The sequence below is a fragment of the Mercenaria mercenaria genome, chromosome 2, assembly GCF_021730395.1.
Source record: "Mercenaria mercenaria strain notata chromosome 2, MADL_Memer_1, whole genome shotgun sequence".
Taxonomy (NCBI): domain Eukaryota; kingdom Metazoa; phylum Mollusca; class Bivalvia; order Venerida; family Veneridae; genus Mercenaria; species Mercenaria mercenaria.
In genome coordinates, this window is record NC_069362.1 from 117,260,460 (window position 1) to 117,274,902 (window position 14,443).

At 35.5% G+C, this 14,443-nt stretch overlaps 1 protein-coding gene across 4 annotated transcripts in view; it reads left to right on the top strand.

Moving 5' to 3' along the window:
* LOC123565058 (coiled-coil domain-containing protein 33-like) overlaps positions 1–13,556 on the top strand; it is a 49,957-nt gene extending 36,401 nt beyond the window's left edge. For all 4 annotated transcript variants that reach the window (XM_045359063.2, XM_045359062.2, XM_045359065.2 and 1 more), the window contains 8 exons: positions 3,319–3,476; positions 5,593–5,846; positions 6,783–6,871; positions 7,580–7,775; positions 8,748–8,824; positions 9,685–9,792; positions 10,464–10,583; positions 11,327–13,556. In XM_045359063.2, the coding sequence (XP_045214998.2) occupies positions 3,319–3,476; positions 5,593–5,846; positions 6,783–6,871; positions 7,580–7,775; positions 8,748–8,824; positions 9,685–9,792; positions 10,464–10,583; positions 11,327–11,380 (1,056 nt within the window). In that variant the 3' untranslated portion in view covers positions 11,381–13,556. The remainder of the gene's footprint in view (positions 1–3,318; positions 3,477–5,592; positions 5,847–6,782; positions 6,872–7,579; positions 7,776–8,747; positions 8,825–9,684; positions 9,793–10,463; positions 10,584–11,326) is intronic.
* The last annotated feature ends 887 nt before the right edge of the window (positions 13,557–14,443 follow it).

Consider the following 14,443-nt stretch of genomic DNA (forward strand, 5'->3'; position numbering starts at 1 on the left):
AGTATTTACTTAGTTTTTCTATATGTTTTCCCATTCAAATAACGTCTTCATCGTAATGTAAAAATTTTATACATTTTTTTCACTGATCAAAAAAGCTGCTAATGTTAACAAAGATTTGACATAATAGGTATAATTTTGAAGAGTAGAAGTCTTTTCATTAAGTTTGGCAATGTTTACATTAAATAGATTATATACCTTGAGATTTAAATAATCTTATGTCAGGGAACTTCTATAAAAGAAATTTACTTTTGTCGATCAATAACACAGGTTATTGTGTGATAAATTCTGCAATCTTATTATTTTTGGAGATAAATTTAATACTATTGACATGGTTTTGAAAGAGTATCATCTATTTATGACTTTTATTTAACATGTATTATCAAAGTGAAGTTTTGAGGCATTCATTTTTCAATGTAAATTACTCAAATAAACTTCAACAAAATAATATCCCATCCAATGATAATAATTAGTTTAAATGCTTTTAATGCAAATGGTGAACAAAGATATCCAAAAATGTTTAAAGTTTTATATGAACAAAAGCAAGATTTTTTGAAAAAAAATGGGACATATCATAACATTGTCCATCAGTCAGTAAATATTTTATTTTGACTCTGTGTCAGAAAGCATAAGGGCCACAGATTTCAGACTTACTTTGACTTTGCATCAGTTGAGGAAGACCCCAATAATTATTTGTTTTTGAGGGGTCTGTAGATCAAAGGTCAAGGTCAAACTTACCTTGAGAATGAGAATGGTTTCCACTCTAAGACATAAAGTATAATAACTATGCTAAATGAATAAGTATTACTGATTGTTTAGTTCAATATTTTCAAAGGTCAGGGTCACAGGGACCTGACTTAAAATCTGTTAATTTTTTGTTTCTATGCTTAAGTCAGAAAGAATAGCAGCTACGGCTTTTAAATTTTAAGCAATCACTAAGTGATACTTGAGGCAGATTCCTGTTGATATTGGGAAAAGTGGCTTTAAGGTCAAGCTCATAGGGACTCCCAAAAAGTGTTTTTGACTTTTGTAATTGTGTCCAATTTTATTTTATGGTATTCCTCATCCATATCCCTCTATTGAATTTTTTTATTCTTTTTTATGCCCCCGAAGGGAGGCATATAGTTTTTGAACCGTCTGTCGGTCTGTCGGTCTGTCCGCAATATTCGTGTCCGGTCCATATCTTTGTCATCGATGGATGGATTTTCAAATAACTTGGCCTGAATGTGTACCACAGTAAGACGACGTGCAGTGCGCAAGTCCCAGGTCCATAGCTCAAAGGTCAAGGTCACACTTAGACGTTAAAGGATAGTGCATTGATGGGCGTGTCCGGTCTATATCTTTGTCATCGATGGATGGATTTTCAAATAACTTGGCATGAATGTGTACCACAGTAAGATGACGTGCAGTGCGCAAGAAGCAGGTCCGTAGCTCAAAGGTCCAGGTCACACTTAGACGTTAAAGGATAGTGCATTGATGGGCGTGTCCGGTCCATATCTTTGTCATCGATGGATGGATTTTCAAATAACTTGGCATGGATGTGTACCACAGTAAGACGACGTGCAGTGCGCAAGACCCAGGTCCGTAGCTCAAAGGTCAAGGTCACACTTAGACATTAAAGGATAGTGCATTGATGGGCGTGTCCGGTCCATATCTTTGTCATCGATGGATGGATTTTCAAATAACTTGGCATTAATGTGTACCACAGTAAGACGACGTGTCCTGCGCAAGACCAAGTTCGTAGCTCAAAGGTCAAGGTCACACTTAGATGTTAAAGGATAGTGCATTGATGGGCGTGTCCGGTCCATATCTTTGTCATCGATGGATGGATTTTCAAATAACTTGGCATGAATGTGTACCACATTAAGACGACGTGTCACACGCAAGACCCAGGTCCATAGCTCAAAGGTCAAGGTCACACTTAGACGTTAAAGATCATTTTTCATGATAGTGCATTGATGGGCATGTCCGGTCCATATCTTTGTCATTCATGCATGGATTTTAAAATAACTATACATGAATGTGTGACACAGTAAGACGATGTGTCGCACGCAAGACCCAGCTCCGTAGGTCAAAGGTCCTAAACTCTAACATCGGCCATAACTATTCATTCAAAGTGCCATCGGGGGCATGTGTCATCCTACGGAGACAGCTCTTGTTTTTTAAACTCTCAGTTCAGTTATTTGTTTCTTAGCATCATCTTCTTTCCTGTTTACAATGAGCAATAGCTATTTCTATTGATATGATTTTAGCCAGCTACCTTTGCAGTCTCCTTCAAAAAGAAAAAAAAAGGTGATAAAAATTGATAAAAGAATTATCCTGTGAAATAAGTATTATAGAGTAAAAAGTGGCAGATAAGACATTTTGTGTTTGTTAAAGTAAGATTCAAAAATATAATTTGAACATGTAGTAGGGAATCGATCCTACCAATTTTCGTCACGAAGCGATTAAAATCGGGATTGATCCCTCTGTGGTAACATGCAATATAGCGAATGAGACATATACTATCAGATTAAAAAATGTTTACTTCCGGCACGTGCACAGAGGGTCTTACTTCATATTTTTTGGGAGAATACGCTTTTTCCTTGTGCCTATTAAGCGTCCACATAACTTGTCCGAACTGCAATGTCTTGCACATCAGTACAAATATGGATATATTGTATATATACACGTAGTGTGCACTTGTAAATAAAAGCACCTAGTGAGCACAGTTCATATAAAATAAATATACCTCTCCAGAGATAGCGCCTATCCAAGAGGTGGAAATTACCTGTAATACAATACATTATGGGCAGTGTTGTTTTTATTCCGAAATCTACCTTTAAATTGATAGGGAATAAATCCTATGCTTAGCGACGAAAATCAGGATCGATCCCTCTACGGTATTTAAACATGCGATATACCGAATTAGATATTTACTATCAAATTCAAAAATGTGTCATTCCGTGCTCTTTCAAATGTTATGGGATGAGTTGATGTTGGATCGATTCCTGATTGAGGCAGTGCCTTATTTCATATTTGTACTTTTGTGAAAATCAAGGCCTTGCATAACAGAAACTTGATCAATGAGTTGTTAAAAAAATATACTATGGTCAAAGGTTTGATGTGATGGTGTAGCAATATTGGTCAGTACCATCAGCCTAAATTCAAAGCTTTTCCTAATTATCACTTTTAGTGGTATATAATATATTAGCATCTTTTGAAAACTACATAGTGTGTCGAAATAACAGTTTTGATATTCACTATTGTATTTTATCATTTGACTGATTTATTTCTCAATAAACAAAACATTATCAATGAATTTAAATGTCTGTGTTTCAGCCAACCAAGGATGGTGACATGCCAAGCTACAATGCTATGGAGCAAGTGCTGCCCGATTACCAATACATCTTCCAGCCCGGGGAAGGTGCTCCAGATGGTGCGAAATCTCCAACACGCAAAGTGCCAGGTCCTTCTACATCCAAAATTCCTGCAGCAGGGTAAGGTCCCTTACCATTCAAAACCATCTCACTTTACATGAAAGACAATGATGAACTGATAAAGGCAAATTAACCTTTACCCTGCTATATTTCTAATATGGACTGGTCCATCATTCAATTTGGGCAGTACCATTTACTTTTTAAAGGGGAGTTCACTAAAAATTTACTGACTGAATAGCTTACAGTGCAGACCATGATCAGCCTGCATGGATGTGTCACTTGCCGCCAGCAGGCTAGAGGTTAAATGACATATCAGCACTGTTGCATCTCATCACTGCTATGTACAGATACTATTTCAAATATTCAGTCTTTGAATGTAAAAATAAATTTAGCTTCTATTAATAACCAAGAAATTCATATTTAAAGTTTTTAGTTTAGAAAAGATGAATATGAAAATGACAGAGGAAGTGTGATAAGTATATGCAATAACTATTGTTTTTAGAAAAGGATTTTTTGTTTGTTATATAGTGCTGTTCAAAGACTCCTTGGGATTTTGGAATAAAATCAAATCATGTGAAATTTATAATGATTGAGCCTTGCCATGTGAAAACCAGCATAGTGCATTTGCGACCAGCATGGATCCAGACCAGCCTGCGCATCCGCAAAGTCTGGTCAGGATCCATGCAGTTCGCTATTAAACATTTTTAGCTCATCTGAGTTTTTGAAAAAAAATGATGAGTTATTGTCATCACTTGAGCGGTTGTCGGCGTCGGCGTCGGCGTCGGCGTCTGCCTCGGCGTTGCCTGGTTAAGTTTTTATGTTTAGGTCAGCTTTTCCTCCTAAACTATCAAAGCTATTGCTTTGAAACTTGAATACTTGTTTCACCATCATAAGCTGACCCTGTATAGCAAGTAACATAACTCCATCTTGCTTTTTGCAAGATTTATGGCCCCTTTTTGTACTTAGAAAATATCAGATTTCTTGGTTAAGTTTTATGTTTAGGTCAACTTTTCTCCTAAACTATCAAAGTATTGCTTTGAAACTTGGAATACTTGTTCACCATCATAAGCAGACCTGTACATCAAGAAACTAACTCATCTTGCTTTTTGCAAGATTATGGCCCTTTTGTACTTAGAAAATATCAGATTTCTTGGTTAGAGTTTTATGTTTAGGCAACTTTTCTCCTAAACTATCAAAGCTATTGCTTTGAAACTTGAATACTGTTCACCATCATAAGCAGACCCTGTACATCAAGAAACATGCTCCATCTTGCTTTTTGCAAGATTTATTGCCCTTTTGGAACTTAGAAAACTCAGTTTTCTTGGTTAAGTGTTTGATGTTTAGGTCAGCTATTTTATCCTAACTATCAAAGCCTATTGCTTTAAAACTTGCAACACTTGTTCACCATCATAAGTTGACCCTGTACAGCAAGAAACATAACTCCATCCTGCTTTTTGCAAGATTTATGGCCCCTTTTGGACTTAGAAAAATACAGATTTCTTGGTTAAGTTTTATGTTCAGGTCAACTTTTTCTCTTAAACTATCACAGCATTGCTTTGAAACTTGCAACACTTGTTGACCATCATAAGCTGACCCTGTACAGCAAGCAACATAACTCCATCCGGGCTTTTGTGCTATAATTATTGCCCCTTTTGGTCTTAGAAAATCATTTTCTTGGTTGAGTATTATGTTTAAGTCAACTTTTCTCATAAACTATCAAGCTATTGCTTTAAAACTTGCAACAGTTTTTCACCATCATAAGTGGACACTGAACATCAAGAAACATAACTCTATCCTGCTTTTTGCAAGAATGATGGCCCTTTTTAGACTTAGAAAATCATGGGTAGGACAATATTTCTATTACACAAAAAAATCAGATGAGCGTCAGCACCCGCAAGGCGGTGCTCTTGTTTCTAATTGCAATAGGCGTTGAAAGCAAACAGTTTGGATCCTGACCAGACTGCGCGGATGTGCAGGCTGGTCTGGATCCATGCTGGTTGCAAAGACACTATGTTGGTTTTCTCATGACACAGCTCATATATACAAACAAAACAATGCTATGTTTTGGCTATATTGAACTACTTTGTCTTGTTTTGCCTTCATTTTTAAAAACTAAATGTGATAACTTGATAACTTTGACATGATTGAAAGGAATTTATTTACCTTGTGGAATTAGGAATGATGGTGAAGAGCTTGACAAGAACTCAATGATATTGCTGGAGTACCAATCAAAGGACCTCCAACACCATAGAGAGGCTGTACACAAGATGGGCTCAGATATAATTACGTTGAGAACTCAGTTGCGTGATCTCGAGGGTGTCAACAGTAATCTTCGTCGTGACCTCGCACACTACAACGATGCTAGCAGATTGATGGTGGATAGTGCTGAACTTGATGGCCTTTCTAAAGCCGAAGTACTCTCTAGATATGGTAAGTTGTTAACGTATGTTTTGTTGAGTTCTAAGCTGAAATGACAACTAAATTTGAATTAGTTGTAGAGCTTTTACTTTTGACCATATGAGCCGCACCATGAGAAAACCAGCATAGTGCATTTGCAAGCAGCGTAGATCCAGACCAGCCTGTGCATCTGCGCAGTCTGGTCAGGATCCATGCTGTTCGCTAACGGTTTATCTAATTGCAATAGGCTTTGAAAGCGAACAGCATGGATTCTGTCCAGACTGCGCAGATGCGCAAGATGGTCTGGACCCATGCTGGTCGCAAATGCACTATGTTGGTTTTCTCATGGTGCAGCTCATTATTAGGTTTTTATAAATGTGGCTACAGTTTCTGCAAAACATAAACTTTTCTAATGAGAATATCAGTCAGGTAAACAACTATTTCAGATTTAAGGGCCTCCGTGGCAGAGTCGTTGAGCTCGTTGACTTCAAATCACTTACCGTTACCCCTCACCGATGTTGGTTTAAGTCTCAATTTGGGTATAGAATTTTTCATGTGAGGAAGCTACCCAGCTGGCCTACGGAAGCTTGGTGGTTCTACCCAGATGCCCACCAGTGATGAAATAATGCCTAGAGGGGCATTTGAGATCCTCCACTGTCAAAAGCTGGAAAGATGCCATATGATTGTGTCGGTGTGACATTAAATCAAACAACAAACTGTCTCAGAGATCAAAGAATGTTGGTCTCTCAAGCATGCCATGTGGTCTCTGGCCATTTCCTGTATATGTTCAATGTTTTGAACGTCGGAAACTAAATTACTTCAGCATTTTCCTCTTCCCCTTGTGACCTGATGCAATCAGTGTTTAAGTGCAAATAAATGAAATATTCTATGGAACAATTTACATCTTCAGACCTATAGATTTTTGCTTTGTTAGTCCTGTCTGATGGTTAACTATTTTTCTCCCTACAGCGGCAATAAAGCATTCTCTGTCAACACAGACTGTAGATCTCAAGACATACAAGGACAGACTGCAGAAAGTACAAAATGAACTCATTAAAGTAAGTGTTTATTCTAGTTATTATTACGTTTCTGATGGTATTCTGATAATGTAACAAAATCTGAAAATATTTATCACAAGGTCATGTACTGTGCCACAAAAAATATTGTGTAAGTTGATGTATTTGCGTGTCAAAAACTTCACAAATTGCCAGATCCAAATATTTCATGAGTGGGATTAATTTGCAATTTGTCGAAACCTGAAGTGCCAAAACCTTAGTTTGTTTATCTGTAATTGACTATAATGACATGCTTTGGTGAACATTGAAATTCAATCTGGCTGATATTTTCATGAATTTCTTGATGTGCAAAAATCATGAACACTTCCACATCGCAAAAATCATGAACACTTCCACATCGCAAACTTTTCCACAATTCTTATAAAGTATACTGTAAAACCATTAAATTTCATGGGCATAAATTTCATGGTTTTTGTCAAATGGCAATTTTGTGGGGATATGAATTCGTGGATATCAACTTTTGAACATAAAATTAATGGGAATTTTACTTGTTCATTTGGATTAAATTTCGTGGATTGAGTCAACCACGAAATCCACGAAAATTAGTCCCCCACAAATATTAATGATTTCACAGTATTCCAAATTCAGAAGTGGGGTAAAATGGTATCTAAGCTTTTTCAAAATCCCTCAGATGACAACTATTCTGAAATTTCAAAGTAAGCCGTAATTGATATTGATGTTAAATTTTAGAAAAATGACCAAGAAAAAGCATTCCTGAAGATACAGAAAGCACATGCAAGTCAACAGCTGGTTATACAGAGGTTACAAGACAAACTGAGAAAGATGAAAAAACTTGAAGAAGCTTGTAAAAAACAAGAAAATGTCATATCCCAGATGGAAAAGGTTCTGGAAAAACATCATAGAGAAAGGGGCAGATATCAAAAAGGTAAAATGTAACACTTGTGACACTAAGTCATAACTTTAGATTTATATATACATTTCTAAAGACTGTTTAAAAAAAAATAATAAAAAAATAAAAAAATAAATCAAGTTTGTAATTGGTTTTGTTAGATACATTGTATATTATATGTGATTTTTAACTACAAAGGTAAAATATTTTGTATATAGGGGGCCTTACTGGGTAGTGTTAACATCTCTGACATCTGATATCTCTTGTTGTTTTCTGTTGTTGGTGAGACGTTACCCAAGATCAATGTTCCGCATGTATTCCAGCCATTTAGTTGGATTGCATTTAGTTGGAGGTCCTGCCCATTTTTAGAGGTGGCCCATTGGTCTGATGGTAACGTGTTTAACTGTCAATCCAGTGGTCTGGGGTTTGACTCCTGGTCCAAGTGCTGGAAATTTCTGAGATGCTCTCAAACATCTCCCACCTATCTATGAAGCCAGTACTAGTTCTTCCCAGGAAAGCTGGATTTGTGTGTATCAGTGTTACACAGCGAGCTGGTTGAAGAACCAGATTGTCTGTTTGCAAAGATCTAGGCTGAGACAGGCCTACATGTTATGGATTTCTCTCTGTGTTCTGAGGACTTTCTCTCATTATGACCCTTTGGTCTGATCGCTCTATGTCTGTACTAGTAAAGGATGAATTTGGCATCCTGGATGGCTGCCTTTATATGTAAATTGCCTTTGAGCATGTTTATCATGAAAAGAGCTCTATATAAATCAGGTATAATATAATAAAAATTGCAGTGATAATACGGCACCTAAGTTTTTAGTCCCGTACCAGTGAAAAACCAGGTGTGGGCTAAGGGTTTGCCTTCTGTCTGTCCATCTGTCTGATGTCCATCTGTAGAATTCTTATCTGTGTGCTATGGCAACAAATAGTTAAAAACATGACACAAAAAATGTCTTTCTGCAAATTTTGGATTCTGACTTTCTTTTTTTACATTTTTTACAGACAAAGCTTCCCAAGATGCAAATGAGGTTTTGTTACAGGAAAACAAAAGATTGAGAGAACAAATTGATGAACTCAGAGTGAGTACTAGTAATTGATTAAAGACACGTGCTGCAGTTTCTTGTATGAGACATGGGGCAAAAATTTCCCAAAAATAGAATTTGTTCAAACTTTGTATATGAACACAGTTTCATGTTAGAAACAGAAAAATGCAAAAAATCATAGGTCATTGTGCTTGTTTAGGAGTTACCTGCCCTTAAAACTGGATTTTTCTTCAAATTTGCTTATTCAAGGGCAGATAACTCCTAAACAAGCATGGTGACCGATTTATTTTATTTCATAATTCTGTTTCTAACATGACATTGTGTTCATATACAAAGTTTGAACAAATTCTGTTATTGTGAAACTTTTAAACCAAAAACTACCGCATGTGTCATTAATTGTGATAGAACTTCATTGTTCAAAATACTTACAGTAGTTGGCTTGGTAAAAATTCTGGAAGGAAAAAAAAACACTTACCCAATATAGCAAAAATAGTTACCTAATGTCTAGGAAAGACTTGAAGTGCAAAACATGAGGAACAAGTACTGAGAGTTATGTTGGCTTTGAAAAAAAAGGGACATTTACCTAATGACACCAACATTTTATCTCCTGCCTAGATAAGTGTTCTTGTGCCATGGAATTCCTCAACAGAAGTCTGCATTTGAAAGTGAATGCTATTTCCACATGAGATCTTCTTTGGCAAGATGTGGCAACATGACTCAAATGTGTAACAAATCCTGGTAGTCCTGAAACTGGTTTACAAAAAGAGATACACACATTATCATTAATTGATTAAAAACAAAACAAGAGTGCTCCTGTGACTTGGAAGAAATGCAAATGACAAAATATTATTTATAGTAAGAAAGGGTTTAAATGGATGTAAATTTCATGATTTCAGATACAGATAAGAAACAGTGGAGGAAATGCCGGTGATGACCTGGAGAAAATGGAACTTTATCAAGCTCTTGAAAAAGCTGAGGGCAGGATTGCTTCCCTTGAAAATCAGGTAAATCCACACTTGAGTTGTCATGGACAATACAATGTTTGGTAATATTTTCTAAGGTTTTGATTAACCTTTAGGCTGTCGGCAGCAGGTGATTTTGCCTTCGTTCAGGCTGATCATGGTATGCACTGTTCACTATTCAGTCAGTAAATTTTCAGTGAACACCCCTTCGAATAATAAATGGTATTGCCAAAATTGAATGAAGGACCTGTCCATTATAGAAATTTAGCAGGCTAAAGGTTAAGCATAATTTTTGCAAACAGAGCAACGTAAGACAGGAGCAACCAACAAGAGACTTCAAACAGTCTTGAATTATAAGTAGCATAATCAAACATGGAACTATTTCTTAAATGGCAAAAGTATGGAGCATGAAACAAGCTGAGAAATGGCAAAAATCTTAACAACCACACCTTTGCTTTATCAAACAACTATATACAAATGACAGTAAAACATCCCAATCTGCCTTTATTCAAAAAGAAAATTTAAGACTTTAAACAGAACAGTTCAGTGCTGATTCAGGTCTTATTTATTCATTTGATTTTGTAAGAAAGATTTTAAAGCCAGTTTTTGAGTGATGAAGTGCTAATTTTGATTTCAGAAAACATATTAAAATGAAAATTGAAACTTGTTTTTAATTTGTGTTAATTTATGATGACTTTTCTATGTTTATACAGTTGGCACAGAATTCTCGTGACTGGGGTAAGGAAAGAGCGGGCTTGAATCTACGGCTGAATGAAGCTGAGCATGGGTTTGGTAGATCAACAAATACAATTTTACACAGCTACCCAGTTCTGGTAAGATTATTTTTATTACATTCTACAATTCATAGTAATTTTGTAACACTGTAAAATACACCATCAGCTTCTGACTCATTTTTGTGTTAAGAAAACTTACATGTGTTAAGTGTTTAGAAGATTTTCAGTTGATTAGTAAATTTAGGCTATATGTACCAGTAAAACTACTGTAAAAGCACAAATTTTTGCTGGGTCAAAATTTCATGAATTTGAGATATTGAGTATGTTTGCGAGGTTTTATATTGGCGAAATTTAAAAAAAGTTAACCTGCTTGTTTCGACTTTTTAATAAAATGGGTGTACATAAAAGTTACACAGCGTAAAGCATTGCGTTTAAGACTGTCTACCATAAAGATCGATCGCTATTAATTGTATGGATGTTTTAACACCTAATTACCTGTAACCCTTGAAAACCCTATGGCTGTTTCCATTGGATATGTTTGGGAAGGTTTGTGTAATCGCGAGATTAGCTTGATTTGCATTATACTAATGTTTAATATTTACATGAGGATTAATGTTTGAGTGGGGAGGGACCTCATGAATATAGCGAAATTTAAACCCTCACAAAAATTTCTGCTTTTACAGTAAGTGTCAGACTCGCCATACTATCCTCATATAGAACCTTGTTTTTGTTCTTTATCAATGTTATAGATAGAAAATGTTCAATAATACTTTAAAAAGTTTGCTATATACCTAACTCATTTTGACACGCACTGACTATAGAAAAGTATAATATTATTTCAGGAGGATACTGTACGTAGAGGTGGGCTGAAACGACTGTCACCAGTGTATCCATGACAACGTGTCTGAGAGTAAGGTTCTAGCTAATTGATGATACTCTTCATGACTCTGCACATAGCTTCTTAAAACAGTAGCAAATAACACCGATGATACCAACAAAAACAGGATAACTTGTCATAAGTTTTGTCAGTTACTCATGTACTAAAACTCCTGGGGAAGTGCTCTGTTTTCTAAGAATTGAAATGCAGTTCAAAAGCAAACCTGTTACTGGATTTAAACTGGACCTCCACATCATACAAAAATAAAGAAAAAAAAAGAAACTTTAAGTTATCAGGAAATTATTGCTATATTTCTTAAGTAGGCCTTGAAACTTAGTTACTGACAGCAAAGACTCGTGTTCTAATGTTCATAATATTACCAAACTTCAGTTTAAGAGAAAGATTATTAGCCAGTCCCATTAAGTGATATGACGAGATTTTGAAGTATCAGGCTTTGAAATAATAATGTTAAAAATGATGGTGGGCATGTCTTCATTAAGTCACTGCAATGTATTCTTAAAAATGTTTTGACAGATTTTTTTTTTCAACGTAACACTAGTATAAATCTTAGGTACAAAATGAACTACATGAATAAGCTAGCAATGTTGAAGAGTTGAATATCTCGTGGAGTGACTGGAAGGTATAGTTGTTGCTGTTATATAACCCTCTGTTACAGTCATATAGAAATTGCTTCATTTCATTAGACCTTGTCATTTTACATCATATTAAACTGTTTCATTGTTTACACCGCATGAAGTTCATTTGCTTTCTTTTGTATGAAGGAGAGTTGTTTTATTACACCAAACTTTGTTTGGGTGGTGTTGTATATGAATCACTTTGTCCTGTCCATCCCTGTCCTGTCCTGAATTGTTTTCCTTAATATCATTGGAACGCATATACTTATCATTTTGAAACTTGCAACCAGCTTTTAGGCTCAGAAGACTAAGTCATATACCAGGTGTCGTAACTCTTTCGTTTTGATAAAATTATTCCCCATTAGCACCCACCCGCAACCAGGCAACACATGGGGGATAAATGGGCTGTATCAGAAGACATAAAAAAATGGGCTGCGTCCATCCATCTGTCACACTGCCAATCATCAAGGAATTAGGATATCACTTGGCACAAATATTTCTCTAAATTAGAAAACAGGTCACACACCTAGCTCCAGAGACAAGGTCACACTTAAGAGGTCAAATTTCCTGTCCAGTCCGTATTCCTGTCATCCATCCTGGGACTTCAAAATTACCTGGCACAAATGCTTCCAGTGAGACTCTTTAAACAAAGTTTTTAATTGGGTATGTGAACCATCTTTAGTAATAGCTATAGTTTAGATCTGAAAATACTTAAAATGTTCAAGAAAACATGTACTTAGCTGATTTGTTACTTAAAATCAAAGTCAAAATGGTTATTTGCCTGAACATATATGATGTCATGTCCCTCACAAGTAATATGTTATGTTATTTTGTCAGATATAATGTTACACAGAGGATAAATGTCTGAATATACATGAACTGTTGGAAGAATGCTGTTATAAGAATGTTACTGTTTTATTTGTGTGTAATTACAAAGACATTTTTTTCTGGGTTTTTTTATTGACAAAAAGTTTTAAGGCATTGAAAATAATATTTGTTATATCGTTAAGTGTATTTAAAGATTATGAAGATTCCATTAGTTTACTAAGAAAAGAGAAGGCAATAAGGTATTTACCTGCCTCTGAAATACAATATGCTTTAGTAATATGACAAATCTCCATGAATTTATACTATTCTGTTTGTATAATACAAACACCAATGGGGAGTGGCGAATATATCTGTCTCAAAAATGACTGTGTGGTTGGGGGTTTGGATGGGGAAGGAAATTGACCATTATTATATGTTAATTTGTAATAACGAGTGGGTTGGGAATAGTTTAACAAAATTTCTTAATTTCGTTGAAAAATTAATGAAATATTTTAAGGGAAATAGTGAGATACAACGCTATAAAGAGTGTTTTATCTACATTTAAAGAAACTGTATATGGGGTCCTGTACTGTGATAGTGTCCGTCCATGTGTTTTAAGTTATGTGATTATTGATAAAGTTTTGACTATAAATTGATGTAGTATTGTTAATGTTCATGTTTTATATTGAAACTTAGCTGCAATATTGATCTATCTGTGATACCTGTATCTTATCTAATAAAACATGTACTTAATTTTTGTGTAATTTCTTATTGATGCTCTGTCCATTTTTATTCTCTTCTCTAGAATGTTGTGCTTGTCAACCAGGTTTTCGAAACAAACTGGTTATTAGATTGCTGAATGTCGCTGGGCAGGTGGGCGGGTGTTAACTTTTAGTTTCAGCTCAATACCTTAAGTTGGGAGTGATCGATTCAAATGAAACTTATAACGTGGCCCATAGGATTCTTGCACGGGTTTGTTAGATAGTTCCGTTCTGTTGCACACAGTTACTGCAAGAAACCCCATAAAGATATGAATTAGCAGACTTCTCATCCTCAGTAGAAAAACTGCTAGTTTAACGTTGAGTGACTTGAGTTCAACTCGGATATTTGTGCAACTTTTATATACTTCCATTTCGGTGGACAATATGGTAGACTTTCCATTTTAACTCATTGGTGCTACTACTAATTAGTATAGGGGAAAGTATTTTAACAATGAAACCTATTGAAATTACAAAAGTTACAAGAATGTGCTGTCTGCAGGAGAAACACTCTTAAAATGATCACACCTCATTAGACGCTAGTGCTGTTTTTTTTTCTCGGGAAGCAATCTAGCGTTTCAAATAAACTTCAAGCATGCATCACAATCAAGCTAAAAGAAATATGTATAAACTTAAACAGCCATTGTGCAGGGATCATGTTAGAGCAATTTGAAGTTCTGTCACTTATGGCAGACATCCATCAATAGCTACAATCACTCGTGTAAAACTATTAGATACAGTAATACAAAGATAATTCGAACGACACGATTTGACATAACTATCTGACCAAAACTAGACCAAAGATTAGATACTAAGTTCTTTTATTTGAATGTCAGTATATAGCCGGAATGAAAACAACAACATTAATCTACTGACTAATGA